The sequence below is a fragment of the Perna viridis genome, chromosome 3 (genome assembly GCF_037379345.1).
Source record: "Perna viridis isolate PV_CMFRI_1.1 ecotype Kerala chromosome 3, ASM3737934v1, whole genome shotgun sequence".
Classification (NCBI taxonomy): Eukaryota; Metazoa; Mollusca; class Bivalvia; order Mytilida; family Mytilidae; genus Perna; species Perna viridis.
Genome location: NC_142447.1, coordinates 14,238,304 through 14,258,936, shown reverse-complemented (window position 1 = coordinate 14,258,936; position 20,633 = coordinate 14,238,304). Strand labels below are relative to the sequence as shown.

General features: G+C 33.6%; 1 protein-coding gene across 2 annotated transcripts in view; it reads right to left on the bottom strand.

The window, feature by feature from the left end:
* The window catches only part of LOC148621111 (matrix metallopeptidase-21-like), a 38,262-nt gene that overhangs the window by 14,546 nt on the left and 3,083 nt on the right, over positions 1 to 20,633 (bottom strand). Inside the window, exons 1-3 of one of the 2 annotated variants that reach the window (XM_088575153.1) lie at positions 8,017 to 8,145; positions 7,345 to 7,784; positions 297 to 1,044 (exon numbers count right to left, since the gene is read on the bottom strand). In XM_088575153.1, coding sequence (XP_088431279.1) covers positions 297 to 1,044; positions 7,345 to 7,521 — 925 coding nt within the window. In that variant the 5' untranslated portion in view covers positions 7,522 to 7,784; positions 8,017 to 8,145. Of the gene's footprint in view, positions 1 to 296; positions 1,045 to 7,344; positions 7,785 to 8,016; positions 8,146 to 20,633 lie in introns of those variants that run through there. The other variant, XM_088575154.1, reaches the window with a different exon arrangement.

Below are 20,633 nucleotides of genomic sequence, written 5' to 3'. Positions count from 1 at the left end.
AACAAGAAGGTCGAAAACAAATGTTGCTTGATTCATTTCTAAAGGAAATAACAAATACAGTTTAAAAGATGCAAAATAAAATATTGCATGATGTAGTGGTAAAAAAGTTCACTATATTTTTAAGATTTCGTTAACTTGAGCTGAAGTATACACTTCCGGTGCTAAGTTCAAAAGATTTGTTTAATATTTGATTCGTCTGCTAACCAGATGTGATTAACATTTTTGTGTGTATGGTTGGATGTGTTTGTGTGTGGATGTATGTGTTTCCAAAACTTTTATTTTTAAAATTATCTCACCTCGACCGAATGCGATCTCTATGTCTACAGCTTTGATATCTCCGGAGACGTTTTCTTCGAAATTCAAAGGGATCACTTCGCTCCACATCCGGAATGCCATATTTAGACTAGCTCTTTGTTCCTCTAATGGTATTCGTGTACTTATACCCGTCTGTAATAACCTCCATCTAATATCAGATTTTGTAAATTTTTGACCGTCTCTTATTTTTTTGCCATCTAAAGCAGTGTCAGTGATATGAATTATAGACCTTTTATGTCTTTCTGGAGCTAACCAAGCCGGGTCCTTCTGTTTAAGCTTCTTAATATGATCTCTTAGAAATTGTTCTCTTTTTTGAGAAGACTGTTTAATACTACTATCACCCACTAATGGAAATAAATATTTATATAATGCTGTATTTTTTGCTGTCCTTTTCCAGCGTTTTTTAGTTCTTTGTTGACTAATTTGTTCACTTAAAACTTGTGGACTGCCGATATCGACCGGTTCGATATCTGGATTGTCGTCACTATCAGAGTTACCGCACCTTGAAGTGCTCATAAACTTTCGTGTTTCTTCATCAACCACACCTGTCTCAGGTAATTTATATTTCTTTTGATATTCTTTAATTGCAGTTTTGATTTCATCCTCGCTACAACTTCTCCTCCCGTTGCCCTCTGATACGAGAAAGCTGTGGTGCTGAGGGGATAAGGCTGACCTCCTCCGCCTACGACCGACCTTGCATCGCAGGTATCCATATTTTTCAAGCTGCATCTGTTGAAGAGATAAAGACATTCTTGTTAAATATACAGCAGCAGAATCAATCAAAAACAAAACAGAGAACACGTGTTCTGTATGTTTTGTCTGCAGTTTGCACTATGGTTAAACATATATGCAATTCTAAATTTATTTCACAGACGCTTCGCCGTAAAACAGGTTGCGTAATCGCATGTATGTAATGTAATTTTCCTCTGAATAATTTATTTTTCATCACTGCTTGAATTTATATATAATAAGTAATAAATTTGTTGGGTGGTTCTAGTGACAGACGGTGAAATCACAACAGTAGTGATCGAGTACCAATGCGCCAAAAATAAAGAAATATATGTGCTGCTATTTTACTTTCGTACCGGCAATTCCCATGAGTAATGGTAAACGGAGCTGACCTATAAAACCTCATAATCTAATTGGACGATCATGCCTTAACAATGAATTACAAGAATATGCATGTACATGTACATGACATTTTGTTTACTCCATAAAGTGTAAACTTTCCCTTTTCGCAAATGCCTTGAAATAAGAAGGTATAACAGCGTAGCAATCCTTTTGGTTTTTTTTTCTTGGAGAGAACCCCACAGATAACCATTTGTTGAATTTATAAATAATAGTGATATATTAAATGCACATTCGGAATGGTGTACACGTGTATCAGAACAAAACATCTAACAGTTTGTTTAAAGCAATCTCATTCATCGTTAAAATCTTGTTCGATTTAGGAAAATATTAGGTAAAGGGGTGTATTAAGATTAGTACATGTACGTAGTTAGCCCCTGGGTTGTACAGCTGTATATTAGTCGTATCGGGGGCGGGGCACATGGTTTAAATTAGTATTCAATTTAACCAGGTTCAAAATAAAACTATTAAGATACCGACTAAGAATCCACAGCATTAATTGTTTTGACAGGTTTCCTGTATTTTAGGGTTCAGTTCAGTCAGTGTGTGTAGAGTTCAAGAGGTAATTGGGTACGCGTAACGCAGGAGAAGTATGAACAAGAAAGTAGACAATTGATTGAAAGGACGACCCAATACTGATCATGAAAAAACAATGACAAGACGGTGAATACATTGAGATGATCAAAACAGTGCATACCACCTTGGACCTGGTGCCAAAAATACAGATTATATGCAGGTATGCAGCATTTCAACTCAGCAGTGATGAAAAACAAACGTAAAATCCGCAATCTTCTTTCAACAAACGTAAGGTGGGAGATTGATGATAGAGGGAATACACATAAAGATAAGATAAAAGAGAGAAATTTTAATAAAACATTGGGCGGGTCACGGACAAACTAAAACTATTGTAATGAATGGTACTGTCTGTTAAATGTTTCAGCGAAGTAAAGAATAATTAAATATGACTTCGATCACGATCAGAGGCAGAATAATCGAATTCGCCGTTCAGAGATTTACCTGGGCTGGGTTAATCGTACGTTACAAATCGATAGTATCTCGATTTTTATATCTTCTGTATACCCCTAGTTTGCGGAAGGAATATATTGAACGTGGTGTCCGTCCGTCGGTTCGACCATTCTCAATGTTTTCACATGTTTCTCTGTAACTACTTATCACAGCCATTTGAAATTTGATAGAATCTTTATTTTGTTATATTGTGAAATTCCGTTTTAGACTGAAGAGTAATCAACGGAACCAAAATTCTAGCGGAAATCAAAAGAATGTAATCCAGGGACAAAACCAGACATCGAAAACAGACAAACACGACAAAGACCATAAAGTAACTAAAATAATAGACATGTACAAAGTAACAAGTGAACAACTCGGACTCCACTAAAAACTTCGAGCATGGACCAGGTGCACCGGTAGGGTAAGCGTCCTCTGCTTTTCTGTGAGGGTATGCATTAGTGAACGTTGCTAACAGTTCTTTTCTATTCTTAGACTATGTTACTCTTAAAGGTGAGAGATGTGAAAAAAAAAAACATTTCAAAAACAACTTTCACAGCAGAAAATTAAAATGTGTTTTATTAAAGAAATTAAGTATTTTTTTTTTCAAAATAGGCATATTAACTTTATAACAACTGTTTTTTTTTTAACTTTTTAAGCATTATTAATTATACATGTATAAGCTTTAAACCTAGAACCCTCTTGAGTAAACCTACTTTTTGCGTAGGGCAGCAGGCATTAAATGAATAATTATGCAACGGACTTATTTTGACCTTTTTTTTTTAGAGGAAATCGCTATCGTCATTTCCATCAAAAATTTTAATTTTCATAAAAATTGTTTTGATTTTGGGTGTTTCTCTTACGCCTTTAAATAATTAAACATCTTTTCATTTATTCGCACAATTTCTTAGGATTGCATATGACAGTAAGCGTGAAAATGTGTCTTGTTTTTTTCAGTGAATTCTCTCGCCCAACATTTTTGCCGGTCAGTACACACATCCTTGGCCAAATATGTAAACATTGTATTATTTTCATTTATTGTTTTGTTTTGTTTGTTTTGTTTTGTTTGTTTGTTTGTTTTTGTTTGTTTGTTTTTGTTTATTTATAATTTGTTTTGCTCTGCTTTTGTTCTGTTTAATGTGTCTTTGTGTCGTTATTTTACTTTTTAGTTGATTTTGAAAAAAATTGTCATCATTCAGTTACCGTGGATTTTATTACATTTTTTGTACTTGTTCTCGGGGCCTTCCAAAGCTTACTAAAAGGTGTGTTTACACTTAATGAAGAACTTTTGGTGATCTCTGAAAGTATTCACTATTTCGTATTTAGATTATACGCTAGTGATATTTTTACGTTTCACCATATCCGTTCATTTTCTCTCAGATACCCTCCCATGTTATAGAAATATATGTAATATATATTGAAAAAATGACAACATTTTAATAATTCATTATTGTGAGAAAACTTTAAAGATGTTCCATACTTTATAGGTTTTGATCACCACCGAACTATTCCTAATTGAGTAATTCTTACTTGGAGTTTAACAAAACATGTTCGGTTTAGAAAAGTGTTTGATATACCAAGGTTCAAATATTCAAATAAATTCAAGCTGATATGAAGAGACTTGATAAAGTGTCTGGTTTACAAAGGTTTTCGGATTTTTCAGAGTTCGGTTCGGACAGGTTTCAAATACATACATCCATTACTTAACATATCAGCTACTCAATTTTGAAGTTTACAACCACACGTATTACTGCCCTCATAATCGACTGTTCTTAACGAGCATGGATAGCACTCGTCGTTCGTTCACCTACCATAGTAATACCGTGTCAGTTTCACACCCATCTGTCCGTTAACGGTATTGAATTCCGTAATCGGTGAAATTAAAAATTAATAAAAGTAAACCTTGGTGGTCTTAGACGAGAAGAGATGTTATTAAAAGTATTATTCTTCTTTCATGATGATAGTAAACTTATGTAATCTACGAATGCTAGTTTACTACACCCTTTAGTACATTAACCAAAGATATCAAAATTGACAATTACTGCTTCAATATAACCGGATCACTTTTAAATTATTATCAATAAGGATTATTATGGATGTGATAGGATGATATTTAGTAAAATGAGATTTAGTACCGACCCCTTCAACATCGTTGATTGCACGCTGGTACCCTATTTAAAGGTGGACATGCTTGGTCGGGTACCAGTATGACTTGATAGTAGTTGCTGAAATGGTTAGCTACACGCCATTCAGCTTTCTCAAGCTGTGCTGATTCAATCGAGATAACACAACATTAAACGAAATTTGCCATAAAGGTATTAAATTGTCTTTTTAGGTACATCAAAAACATCTATTAATTTTTGCACGTGTTTCTACCAAATAATTTTCCATAATTTTCCATTTATGATTACTCCCCGTCAATCAAATACACAGATAAATTTTATTGAATGAAAAAGATCAAAGATATGAATTTAAGTTCTAATCCTTCACTAAAAAGAACACTTTCATTTTAAATGTACAGACAGAAATTTGAGAAAAAAAAGCTCAGGTTGAATGAAAGCATGACTTGAGATCGTATATTGAAACCGTGCACTTTCTACTGCGTTATGTAAACAAGCCTCGTAATTCATTCTGACAATAAGTAAGAAACATGTATGAATAGACAAGTTTTTTGTATATTATCTTGATCTCTTGTGCTTTATGTTGAGCTTAATGAAACTGCATAGAGAAACGGTACACTATTTCGAACGAGCATTGTTTGTGCTTGGAGATACAATTGTATATTTAGATACATAGTATAGTAAGGACCTCCTGGGAAAGTTGGCAAATTAAAATGATTTTGATTTTCTTCAGATAACGTAAGAAAAAAACTATATAAACAGATCAGTGGTTGGAAATTAAATTTTATTCTGGATTTGTTAATACAACTTTTAGCTGCTAAATCGGAAGATAATTCACGTGATCGAGTGTACTCGTATGATATCATAGTCTGCGGTTACGGGAAGAGCCCAATGAAAAATTCAAGATCTAAATATTTATTAAGAAATAAATCAAATAAATTAACAATAGTCAGTTAATAAAGGCGTCTTAAATTTGTCTTGAGGACTTTCGTAAACAAATACTTCAAAAGATTACAAGTTGAAAAAATGATACCCCTTGTAAAACAAACCAAACACTTCAAGTCTTAATACTCCCACGATAAGTATGAAATTAGGTTACCAAAATAATGCGACTGATTTTCTTGATAACTTGAAGGACATGTAACGTAGACTGTTTCAATAGAAGTCCTTCGCCACTTCTCAAAATTCAGTCGAATGCATGAAAGAGTCAACGTAGCAAATGGGCTGGTCACGCATGGAGTGATTATTATTCCATTTCTCTGCCTTTCAGTGAAATATAGATCAAAGCTGATCGCAATACAAGTTTTGACACTAAAATAATAATAAAGAAAATCGAATATGGAGAGGATTTAAGAATATAGAAATGTTTTGAACAATGTTAACCGTAATCTGTCTTTTACTAAACCCTGTTTTTATCTCAAATCATGAAATTATCCAATATTTTCTGCGTATGTATTTGTATATCAACAAGTTGCCATGATCACTGATAAGTACCATCACTTCTTTCAGCGAAAGAAACTTATCTCAGAATATGATTCTGGAATAACCCATTATATATTTCTATCAAAAAGTGGTATGCATGGAATATCAGCTAAGTTCAAACAAACAGACTCGATAGTGAGACACGAAGTGAAATTCACTATCGTATATACAACTCATTCATAATGTGCAAGGCAGAACCGACAGTATTTTACTTTCGTATTCTGGTTCTTATACAATAATCCTTTAATTTGGATGAAACAATTTACAATGTCATCTGGCATGCATTGCAGTTATATACTAACTCTCCCCCAAAATCCATTCCTAATCCTTTAGCCAAGTGATGGTGCAGGTATTCAAAAAAAAATATATTTATTCGGGCCCCAACGCAGTAACGTGCTGGTGAAGGCAGACCTCTCTCTTTACGTCACCTTTTACACCCCGTCACCGTGGACATGCATGTATTAATACCACCGGAAGATGTACTAATTTAAAATTATTGTGTTAATTTACAATTATGATAATGTAATATTGATAGACCTCAATATAGAAATTTTGATGAGGTAGTTGACAGTTCATTGCCTGATGCATGTAGGGATAATTTCTCGCCTAACGGTGTTTTAATCACTGACAAAATTTCCAACTAATCTTCTTAGACTAATAAATTCATTACTTATCAAGTTTTGACTTCGCGTTAATGCCAAATCATGTCTGAGCGATTAAACAGTCTAAATATTGTTATTTTTAGACTCTGAAATCCTCCTCTACCTTTTCAATATAATACAGTTTTTTTTCTTCTGTCAATAAGAACGTCACATTTGTTTCGTATCGTCTGGGTTTGATATCCTATTCGGACATTTAAAGGGGATACCGTTGTATATCATGCTTATATCACTATCAAATGAAGACAGTCTTATTTATAAAACATGCATAGCACAAAAAGTTCAGATCGGGTTTCGCAAAAAAATCATTAACTTTTCAAACTTTGTATCTCGTATAAACATCATATGTTTGTTGTTTTTAATTTAATAGCCGACTGGAAAGCCATAAACGATATTTTTGAAATATCTGTTCAAGAAATGGTTGCAGTACTACAAGACAGGTGGTATGAAAAGAGAAGGAAACAGATAGCATTTAAAATACATGCACCTTAAAAGAAAGTATTCCAAGCTTCATCGTATATCAAACTAAGAAACTACTACTCAACTATAATAATGAAAAGGGAAAAGAAACCAAATTATTCAAGAAAGTCTGACTTTATGTTTTCGACAGAGCATAAATGATATGTGATTCTTACCTCGGCCTGAACCTCGTCATGTACCTCATTCTTGTTTTCATTGGCATTATAAAGATAATGATTTTGATCTCTGTGGTCCCTATATTGAAAGAATCTTTCGGCACTGACGTATTGCACCATCAATAGAAAGTTCAGGATCACGACTGCGTGGTGAAATATCAAACACCATGTGGCCATGATAGTTCCATCCAAAACTCTTGTAAGAATTTTCTGCTGCAGGTTGAGAATAAATCCTTTTATCAGAACTATTCCATCACATGATTACTTGTCAAAATTTATATCGTTTCGTTTTGTATAAATTATGATCCGTAATTTGCATTGGACATCATATACACGTTGCTTCAGGTTCTTTCCAATAAAGCCAAGAATCTAACAAATTACGTAGGCCTTTGAAATGCGTGTAGTAACGGAATTGCTTTTATCCAAATGAAGTCCTTTTCCTGCGAATAGAAAAATGCATACCAATTATAGATATTTTTTCAGGAAATCCAAAAAGTATATATGGGCGTATTTGTTTGTTGGTCGTCACATATGTCGGTTCTAAATATATATAGTCCATTATAACATGAAAACCATGGAGGAAAAAATAAAACATTATTCCCTGTAATCATTATTTTGCCACAAATACATGAAATCGAATTCCAATATACTAATTAGTTATCTACGACGCACGTGTATTCATTTAATCTTCTACATTCTCAACCATCGTGTAGCCTCGTTGCTTGTTAGGGTCATCTAATTATCTAACTAGAGTAAGACAGATATCGAGAGAAAAGCTAGCCATACCAAACATCCAATACATTAATATGTCTCTGATAGTTGATGAGTAATATCTCAAAATAAGGGAGGTTTCTTTGTTTGACTGACAGCCTACCGATCTATTTGGCGAGTGTCCATATGCATTTGCAGCTCATGTCTTTATTGAAAGAAAATAATTTCTCCAAGACCACACACACTTATTTTGAGACATTTTGCCATAGGCTTTATACAGATTGTTGTAAAATGCCAAAAAAATACTATAATTGTTGAATATGATAAGCCCAATAATTGTCTATTTTTTACTACAACTGTTAAATGTGTAAGCGTACGATTGAAGTATTAAGTATCACAGGGCCTGTTTTAAAGGTAAGTTTATTTCATTTCGAACATTTAAATAGTTGTATATCACTCGTTTGAGAACACAGTAGTAACTTGTTGTGGACTTAGTAGAAGGGGGAAAACTTTCAACATTTTTTCCCTATCATAACGCTGTTCATGTATATGTAACATGTATACACACACAATAAAGGATTTTGTATGTAAATTTAAATACAGTCGAATATTGTCTCGTAACACGAATCTGTCTAGTTAAAGTCGAACTTTTCATACGAGTTCAAATGTATGCTTTCGAATAATATGCATAAACCTTCGTCAGGTCTGAGAAGAAAAGCAACCATGAACGATTTTGTGAATAAATAAATTTTATCTAGGCATGAAAAGCTTTTAAGCAGTACCATAAACCAGTTTTTGACCTCTCATTTGATACATGTAGTTTTCGGTTACAATCAATAATAGGATGTATGAATCTCTAATAACACGCTAAAATGATAATATGAAACAGATAGAAAAAAAATTAAATTTCCGGAAAAATATATATCATTAATAACGGCAGCACAACAGAAAACAATTCTGGGCAAAAAATAATAGAAGCTAGAATTTTTATATATTTTTTTTTGGTTATTTGTTTTTGTTTGTTTGTTTGTTTGTTTTTTGTTTGTTTAATTTTGTTTTGATGTTTTTGTTTCGTTGTTTTGTTTTGTTTTTTTTGCGGGGGGGTTCGGAGGAGGTTCTTGAGAGAAAATTTTCCCTAGTTTATAATAGTGCTTCAACAATTTTAAACTTGTTTTTAAGTTTTCACACGTTTTTGCTTCCCAGGTAGAGAGTGGGTTGTTTTTAACCCCGAACCTCCCTGCTTACTGTCAATATTGAGATTCACATGGTTAACGAGTATTGAGACAGACAGTCACATTTAAACTCCGCACTTCAATTAGCTCAAACTGAACAGTTTCCCAGTCGCCTAGTAGGGAGTTGGCGAAAATTTGTCGTGTAGCATGGGTCAAATTTAATGTCCCAAATGTTTAACTGTTATATAATATGACTAAACCATTGACAATCACTATAATTTATGGTAACGCCAATTTTGGGATTTTATGGGTGTGATAAAAACTTGTCTGGATGCTCTATTAAATGCAACGGGAGTTGAGCTGCTTGTCAAGGTCATTCTTACGTTTAAAAGTCGGTCTTCGTTTACAGTAGAAAGTTGGCTAATCCGAGTTTTTGATTAACCGGAAACCTGTCTTCGCGTAAATGAAACGAAGTTGGTTTACATTAGTTCGCCAGGAGAGAGAAGGCTAAAAGCCAAGAGACATTGCCAGTCATCTGAATCAATGTTTATCTAAGACCAACGCAATGGTCCAAAGCCCAGCTCCGTATAAAGGGTTAGGTTTAAAGTCTTGACTATAGTCTAAGCCAGAGGCACAAGAGTGCGGAAATCTCCATCTCATTTAAAAAAAAAACTCTGTTTTTGCCCTTGCAACTTAGACACTCGGGTCGAAACATCTAGTGAAAGTTTATCTGTGTAAAGATGGCATTCATCAATCAAAAATTGAACAACGCTTGGAAGATGTCAAAAATGTCAACATGATGCTTAGTTTGTACGTACCAGTACAGTATTTGTTTATTTATATTATAAATACATACAATCACATAATGGTCGTGTGTTTTGTTTTCAAGGGTAAGGTACATTACTCTTGAAATCAGTGATATGTTTGTGTCGATTCAATTTCACCAAAGCCTATCAAGCTTTCATTTGAGACAGAATGAAATCAATCCAAGTTACTTTGCTTATATGAAATTGATGCAAAATGCTGAATACAAACGTTCCAATGACTTATAAAAGTTGTGTCATTTACCCTAGGTCTACACCCTTAAATACACATGTAAATCGAGAGGTAATCTATCTTTGGGGTCAACAGTGTTCTGCATTTTATTTTTATCCTTCCGGGATCTTGAAACGCTAATATTTAATGTTCTTTCTTAACGCTTTTATCATATAAAAAAATAGGAATTTGTCCTTTAAATAGTCATTTTTACACAAAAAGATTGCTTTTAATACTGAACTCAACGCTCTGTAAATAACAAATCTCGGTGGATGTGAATGGTAGACTAGGACCCATTCTCGTGAAACCACGAAAGTCGCATAACGAGACATACATACATATATGTACCCTATTGAATCTTATGTTACTGTGTTTCCATCAGTTACTTGCAGAAAATGGTCGATCAAAGGCTACCCTTTTTAAGAAAACAACAATATACTCAATATACTAAATATGCTCAACAATATACGGTAGGTTACCCTCGTTCGACAATTCATGCAATCAGCCCTTTATACACGTTCCTGCGTGTAGGTATACTTCTTTATGATTTAACCACACATATGCATGTAGCATTCCTGCAATGAAGCTTAAAATGACCGCTTTTTTTAACAATTCGCCAATTATTTGATGTTAAACTAATATTTGGATTATGAAAAGTCTGACCGCCTGCTATATTGTTTCCTTTGAAATGATATCAAAACCATATCGACTAACCGCATTAACTTGAATTAAAATAAGTCAATTGTATCAATTTACGTCTACATGTATTCTGGGCCGTTTTAAAAAATTTTTTATTTTTTTTTTGATCAACTTACGTTATTTATCCGAACAACGAACACGTAAGGTGTGCTAGGCGGCGAGACGGTGGATTATAATAGGAAAATGAACACTTTAGAAAAGACCTGTCTTAAAAATGAACACTGGGACGATTGTGTCGCACAAATAAAAATATCTGAAAAATACAATCAACATACTGTTATAAATACTACAAATACCATCTTTTATCATCAAATCATGAACTATTTAAAGACTTTGCAACGCGTTTTGTATATTTGACCTTATAATGTGTCTCTCTTTGCCTGATAAACATCTCTATGTCAATTAAGATAACCCCATTAATGTATTATTTCCACACAATTAGCTACAAAGAATTTTATTACAATTAAAACGTAGATTCTAGTGATTGTTGTAAACCGTGGATAAGTACGCACTTTTGGCATAACGTAATGCTGGGTCAGGACCGGACGAACGGATTTTACCTGGCTTTATTTTCATCAGCACCATCGTTTACACTGTTGTGCTAGAAAATCGTTTCTTCTCATTTCACTGTCTTATTATCTCATCGTCTTGTAGATATATGAAGGCACTCAATACCTTGATAGCTGAACATTCACTTTAAATTCAGGTAAATGTTTCAGCCAGGTAGTTTAGTCCGGTCGAGCCACGTCCTGTCCCTTCAATACACTTTGCCCACTTATTAAGGAAGAAGTGGGTCCCGTTTTCGAGTATTTAAAATGTGTATTAAAACGTAATTATACAATAAGCTCGTAATGTATCTCTAAACATGATCGCATAATTCTGCTGCACAATTACCAGTAATTAGGCATGGTATTATAATATTATAGATAAAATCCTAAAGCTAAATTATGCAGCTGATTTCTTAAGTTCGAACATCTTTTCCAGTGTCAAAGGCTTCTGATTATTTTAGCAGGTGCGTGTTCATTGTAAAGAAAATTTCATAATTTTTATCGCCAGGGTTCTAAAGATCAACGATTTGAAACCTATGCATGATTCGAATATTATCATAAATACATAATAGGAAAATAAAAGAGGTCGTTCCATGCACTCACATCCTTTTCCGTGAGAATATACATGTTTCAAAATTAAAACTGAAATTTGAGGTCTTAAAAAATTAAAATATCCTTGAATGTAAATATTTGGTTAGTTACTCAGCGCACTGTTTTACGTCACAATAGAGTTTTCCTTCTTCAAAAGTGCCATTCTATTCGTTGTAAGTAGATTAAAACCATTACAAGCAAAATTTTAATGACAAAGTAACTTGTTAATTTCTTTAATAAATGACATGTGTATGTTTCCGTGTTTCTCAGTTGATTAGGAATTTAAAACGTGTATATATATGAATGTATTATGAAACAGATATTAAAGACAATGACTGTATTTTTAACATTATGATACTTCGACCCCGAGCGACTCTTCTCGCGACAATTGCGCCTATTACACTGTAGAAGTGGTGTAGTCAGGGGGCGTTATGGTGTTGAAACAACCCGTTATTGAAAAAAGTAAATTTGTGCAAAATCTAGGAAAAGTAGAAACATTACATTACTATCCTCCTGGATAGGAACTCCCCCTCCCCGTTTTATGAATTTTTGTATTTGCCCCTGTTATTGGTATAATCATACATGTATATATATTCATATACAACATGTATCCAATTTGAAAATATTAATTTACAGACTGCATGGATCGAACATCTTTCTTGTAAAAAAACTCTTATTGTTTTTTACGTGACTTTTGTGTAAAATTGTAATATATTCAGTGTATCGTTCTTATAAGTCAAATGTAGCTTCTTAGGTACCATGTTCCGGTTATTCTTTGTTTACTTTGCCGCCATATTGCTACCGATCAGACACCCGACCATTTTCGGACCCAAGGAGCTACTGTCCCGGGCCCCTCTTACCTAATAGATTTTTTTAAATGTTGAAACATTGACAAATACTCAGAATACTATATTTAATAGTTCAATACATGATAAAGCAAATTTGTTATTAAGCTGTTATTAGCCCAGTACAAAAAGGAACAGATATAGTAGAACGCAACAAATGCGCCACCACATAACCCTTATAAAAATAGTAAATTCTTAGAGATCACCAAAAGATCTACAATAAGTGTAAACACACTTTTAAGTGAAAATAATGGAATATATTTAATATTTTCAATATATTTATATAATGAGACCGGGTTAGGCTCTCCTTTGTAAATTTCTTTATCCACCACTGGTAGCTACATGTATAAATCAAACCTGTCATTGTGACTTAAGACCACTGTTCAAACAACTATACGGTGAGAAAATAAAGACGATTCGGACTCTCATTCAAAACTTATTTACACATACTCTTCTCTTATCTTGGCTTTTATGGTCACACACGACACGCCACAAATCATATGCCAATAACTTCCCCTTGAATCTAGTCAACAAGGTGATGAGACCTACACATTCAAGATGGCTACCCTAACATTGAGGAATGTTCGAGAGCATACTTAAAACAGTATTTATGCTATTGACTTTATTTATCTAAAAGCCTTTGTAGAGGTTAAAAAGTCAATAAGTGGTTGTTGAAATCATTTAAACTCGATATATGGAGCATTCAGGGTTCTTTTTCCCATTTATTTCGACGGCTTTAATTACAGTAATTATCAAGAGAGAGCACGCGCACTTATTAATTATTAATAATTTAATACGGAGTTGCTTGAAAAAAAAATTAAGTACTATTTGCATGCAGTACATGGTGCCTGAACGATGATGTACATATTAAACAAACAAAAATACATACAAAATCGAAGTAAAACAAACAATTATAATTCATCTAGTCAACTAAATTCTTTAAGACTTTAGGCGGAGAATTTGCGCATTTTGCTTTTTCCAGGACATTTTCTTCGACCCTAAAAGAAGAACCGAAAATGAAGCGGTGATGATCTACAAATTTGCAAATAGAAGCAAAATCCAAATGCTCAAATCAGGACATGTAAAATTCTTTTGATGAAAAAGGAATAACTAATATAAGATATCAGTGATAGTAAAGATACCCCCGAAAGAAATGTTTACTCAAAAGAAACACAAAATTAATCAAACATAAAATAAATGCATATGACAAACCAGACTTCTAAAAGAGTAATCAAGGGAACAAAGATTCTAACGCAAATCAAAAGAATGTAACCCAAGGACAAAGACAAGACATGGAGAACACACAGAAAACAAATAACATAAAATAACCAAAATGATACATACAAAGTAACAAAAGTAAATGAGCAACTCGGACTCCTCTGAAAACTGGGAGAATGGACCAGGTGCACCGGTAGAGTAAGCGTCCTCTGCTTTTCTAGAAACATCCGCCAAATTGCTAAAAATTAGTACACCGGTCTAGTAAGCTTCCTGGGCTTTTATAGAAGCACAGATATTTTCACTTCATGATGGTTAACATAGGAGGAAATCTTCGATAACACAAAATATGATGGAAGGCATACATGTAAGTAGTCACACCACTTAAAATATGAGGTTCATGATCAAGACGGAGGCCTTAACTTCTTTTATTTTTAAATATGGACTTAAATTTGAAGCATACCTAATAGAAGTAAATGGTATAAGAATGGTCAATCAAAAGTAAAATTTAAACAATAGATTCCTTTTGGTAAGCATACAATAAACTTTTCATTTCTTTTCATATCAAGGTCAGTTTGTTCCTTTTGTACATATAAAGTGTGATATTCAAATACGATCAAGGGTATTAGTTCTACAGTACTGTACTATAATAATGGAATATGTCCCACTTATCCAGTTTTGAGGATTACGGGTCATAAAAGGACCAAATGCATTGCAATTTCAATTCATAAAGAATATAAGAAAATTGTATGATGACCTAATATTTGATTTATACACAAGCTTATTGCCTTTGAATTTACGATTATCCCCAAAGGAAACAAGTCCGTCGTTGTTCACTTCTTATCCGTCCCAACGGTGTTTAGCAAACAAATGATAAATATTGAGGTGTGTCCAAGGACCGATTAAGGTTATCAAACTGTGAATACAACACACAAAAACGGTCCAAAGTGTGAGGAATAAAGAAGGCTTGGTAAGAAAGCGGTCTGTCTACAGATTTGCAATGACGTCAAATAGTTACTAGCAGATAACAAGATTTATGATGTTTGTTCTTCACCCGATATAGAATTCAGTTTTATACAAAAATCGGGCCTTTAGTCTGAAAGAGGTGACTATTTACACATTAGGTGGATGAGTGTTTATTTAACAGCATATATTGAAAAATAGTCCACTTCAATAAGGAAACAAGAATAACTAAGAGTGCATTATGAAAAAAGATTATTTTATATATGATTGCGAGAAAAAAAACGCTTGAACGGAAAGACAGACCACCATCATACACATGCATTTGACATAAATATGATATCTTTCCAAATTAAAAGACACAACCTATACTTTCTTTGAGTCTTTTGTTCAACAACTTATATCCTGTTTTCTGTATTTACAAAGGTGTCTCTATAATTTTTAAAGTCAAAATAAAATTGTTTTTTTTTATAAATACACATAGTTTGATGTTTTTACATTGTTGACATATGTGAACAAAACATATGTAAACGAAGCATAATCAACTTACACGGTTCCCAGTTTTAGTGCTGTTCTCTATAAGAATCAGGCAATGGTTGAATTATGGTGAAAAAAAACACAAGTCTTTGTATGATATCTTATACCTGCCTCGTATTAGCATTATTTTACATGTGGGTACATATACTTTATCTATTTGGCAAACCGACGATGATGTGTGTAAACCACCCCCGCACAACAGTATATTAGCATTTAGTCACCTCATCTGCTGACATTTTGATTTGAATCATATTGCCATTCGCATGTTTCATGTTTCCGTTAATGGCTACCCTCAATCATCTGATCGCAGGTCAAGGTCAGTTGTACAACTGTTCGGATAACATTTATACAACTCACGTGCAAGTTATTACAAAAACAGAACACGGATTAGGAGGATTCAGAAATTCCGAAAGCGGTGGGAGTTCACAATGGTTTCCAGTGTTTCCTTAATAATTATCTGAACTTTCGGTCTCCATGGACATCACATGAAATAAGACTACATGTAGCTTTTTTTTTATTTTACCGAAACTAAAAAATTCTTGCATATTGCAAAACTGGCCATTTTTTCAGTTCTTGAAGTACATAGTTGGCGCAATATAATGAAAATAATTATAGATTTGAAAATGAAAATAGATATAATCTGTGGGTTTTTGGCGTGCATGTTTTAGGCTTTCTTCCCTTCTGACTCATTCTTACGAAGACTTGTACATATTGTACATATACAGCTGTACATGTTTTTTTTGTATGTGTAGCTTGTAACACGATTTTTTGCCATATTGCTCCAGTCGCATCTAGTACAGAAATAGGGCGAATAACCTAACACTTAATAATCTTAAAACAGTTTTTTTGATAAGCATTTTCAAAAATAAGTGTATGTAAAATAGAGTTGTAGATATAAAAATAAACATGCCTTCCTATGGCCATAAATACATTTAAAAGTCTAATTTTCTTCATGTCGGTGGCGAATTAATACGAAGCGCTGGTGGTACCATCCTCAGCAACTGGTACGAACAAGAATAAATACCTGCTAAAATAATTTATGAGTGAAATCATTTGGTTTAATAGGTGTGTTTTACGACACTTTAATGTTCAAACAAAATCACAAAGTCACAAAAATATTATAATTTTGTTAAGCTCTCGTTTAATTTGAATTATTCGAACTTAATAAATTACAAGCCTGAAACGCGATTCGAACATAAATAAGCATGTGTACTCAAAGTCGTTTGAACTTTTAATTTAAAGAGATATTTTTTTTCTCTGGGATTATGCCTGCCGAACGTGGATAACATATCACTGCAAGTAGTGCAACATGATCATTGAAAGTAGTGATACATTGTATAAGTAAAATAATTTAATTTGATCTGTAACAAGCTTTCTAATATGTTAGTTTTCTTTGACCAAACCAAGTTACTTTGAATAAGTTTCTTTGGAACTATGACGTCTTGGTAACGATTTAGATTTTAATCCATTAGATATAAAAATTATCAGAAAGTTTTGCGGTTTATAAATAGTGATATTTGGCCCAAAACATGTTATTTCGTATAACCTGTTCAAAAATTTGAATGGAGAATGGGCTATGTATTATGGAAATAAAATCCTAAAAATCAGAATGCATTTAACATGTATCAAACCGACTGCTTTTTGATAGATTGTATTTCAGATTCCGTAAACCGCCCTTTTTACACAATTGATTTCTTCAAGGACAAGTTTGTGAAATAATACAGGTTCGGTTGTGTATATAAAGCACACAGGTGTTACATCACAGAATTTTAAAGGATGAACTCGACTACATATGTACCTGGATTTTTCAGTATAGTCTAGTTATAATCAGTTATAAAAGGTTGCGAAGTAGAGAGAAGAAGGAACACATTCTTTCATTTCTTAAGTTTCAGTTCTAGTGTTATGCACTGACAAAACGACTGAATCAAAACTCTAGCAACTCGTCAGGTTTGTTTTTACTAAGCTTCAAGAGGCGACGATATACAGATTTTTACCATGGATTACATAATCTTGAAGATAGAGTGCTATCGACCTGGAGGTTGTGTTTATTATGCTTGATAATAGACACTTTCAACACTTTATCTGAATAAAAAAGTCATTTTATATTTAGGTATCTTGGTGATAACTGAAATCAGGTTGTTCTGAAATGGTATTATGCATTGGGAAAACTATAACAAATACACGACAAAAATCGTTTACAGGACGGCCCTAAGATGGGGAAGGGCTCTACAAACCTCTGTCTGCAATTAGGTAACAGTCGTGTAGAGGTGGAAGTGAAAAAAAATTATTGTAACCAAAATCAAAATAACGGTGATTGTAACTTTTACCATACAACAGATAGCCATGCATATACACAGACTGCATGTTTCTTAAAGCTTGGGTACCCTGATTTAAAAGACGATTAAAGCTATATGTATGTTTCCCTACAGACTCATATGTAGAGAGATAACTGGAAGATGGTCGTCTGGCAATGACAACCCGCTAAAAAAATACTTCTGGTGGGATTGTCTGCCCATTGATCTCCCAATTAATCTCAATGTAAGATCTGTGGTTCCCCATTTTTCCGGACAACATTCGTCCTTAACATGTAAGAGGCCATGTCATTATAGTTCTGCTTAACCCTTTCTTATATAACTTAATTCTAAAGATAGGTTTGTGTGATACAGTGAAACATAATCAAACCGAAACCTAAATAAATAGGAAACCATGACCTTTGAAGTTTCTTGGTGACAATATCGATGCGCTACAACAGGGGCGGATCTAGCCACTCTGAAAAGGAGGGTTGCCAGCCTGCGTTCCCTAGAAAAGGGGGATGCTGGGACCTTATTTGCCATTTTTGGTCAATTTTACACATGAAAATGACAAATTTTCAAATATATAGGAAAGGTGCCCCCTGCACCCCTTGGACTCTCCACTGTATGAACCAATCATTTCCCGAAACCAAACACACTTCCAGTCCCAAAAGGACTCGATTTAGACTGGTTTTACTGTATATTTATTTTCATTTTGATAACGTAGGAAGAACTATTGCCATCGTGTCTTTAACACAGTCTAGAATAGGAAGACTGTGTGTTCAACAATATACAAATGTATTTAAAAAACGAATTTCATGTAGTGAAAATGATCTCATATTAAGGAATTCCAAAACCCCAAATCAACTCTAAGATATAAAACCAATATTCAACAGTAACATATGTATGAATAGTTCAAACTATTCTTATCAATTACATGTAGCTCATAAAATAAAAAGCAGTAGTACTGTTTAATTTCTAGGAGGAGGGACTGGGAACAAGTTTTGTGCCCTGTTTTTTCGGTATAATTTCTGACCGGACTTATTCTAGTCTGTCCTGGTTTACCCAATTATTCATAATGGTTGCTCCCTTATGACACAGTACCAGAAGGTTTATGACGTCATTATCTATTTAAGATAATTGGTGTTTCCATTATTTTATCATTACTTGCAAGGCGAATCTGCAATTCTGAATATTTTCAATAAATGCAACCACGTCGTTTAGATGACGTCATCCATTACATTTGAAATCACATTTACATCCATAACTTGTTGTTTTTGGAATAGAGAATGTTTTTTTTGTGTTTTTGTTTTTCATGTATCAATTTATTAGCAGAACTCCTCTATACCGATGCGAAAAACAAATAAGTAAAATATTTTCTATATTTTCCCTTTGATAATGTAATATCACAGGTCAAACTCACCATGTTTCATTTTTCTATTGATCAATGAAACTTGAAGAGACTGAAAGGAAGTAGCAGCACGCCATATTGGAATTAACAAGCGCGTATATTCTAAACCTGAAGGTGAATGTGATTGCATTACATACCATGTTTCGTGTTTTGTTGACCAAAAGAAGGTATTGGCATTTTCATGCATTATTTAGCTAAAACGAATGCGTCATGTTTTTATTTCTCACATTCAAGCAATTGGAAGGGGAAAGCCTTCAGACAGCTTTATGACAAACAAGACTACTATCAACCATACACTCCGCGTTTGAAGTTTTGTCACTCAAGACAACTCATAAGCTTTTCTAAAGAATTCCCACAATGGGAGTTAAACGACTAACGCATTAATTACTAGCATAGGAATGCGTTGCCCAACGATTAAAATCATTTCAAAAGTCTAACGGTCGTCACCATGAGCAGACATCCAGTGTCCGTATCTATCTAACATAATCAGCGATCTCCAACTGACATCAAAATTAAGTTATATATTCATTTCTTATAATCAAAATTTGAAATGCATGTATGATCTTGAAGTCCGTTTGGCAGCGCTTTTATTATTTTTGATATGCCTGTGAATCAATAACTCGGATTAAAAAAATAATTGACACGCAAGTGGAGCTAGGCAACAGTTATTTGCAACCATCCAATCAAGACTGATATTGATAAACAGTACTATCCTTGAGTGTGACAGTACTTCCGTGAGTGTAACAGTACTATCCGTGAGTGTGACAGTACCTGATCTGAAGTGTAAAACATTGATTAGGAAATGTTGGTCGATGGTTACAGAGAACTAATGGAGAATTGCTTGATGAAAGAAAAACAAACCGGTAAATCACTGGAGCGACTCCTATTTTCTGAAATTCGGTATCCGCCACTAAAATTGCTAACATTTTCAATGAAAAATACATTACGTGTATATACATTACACACTGCACATAGTGAAACTTACAAAATAAATGCACATTTGTTTCAGATTGTCTATATTATAAGTACACGATTTTCTAACAATTTCAATGAAAAATACATTTATACGATATATGACACACTGTTTATGAATCACATAACAACGTTGCAATGCTTTGAAGATACCAACCTACTACTAAGATAAAACGAAATGACAATAATTTGCCAAAATGTTGACACACATTTGATCGTCAGATACACATTTTTTTACATTTCTGTGTCAATATGTTCCAGAATCTTGACTTTGATGTGGCGTTACGGATGTGAATGTATTC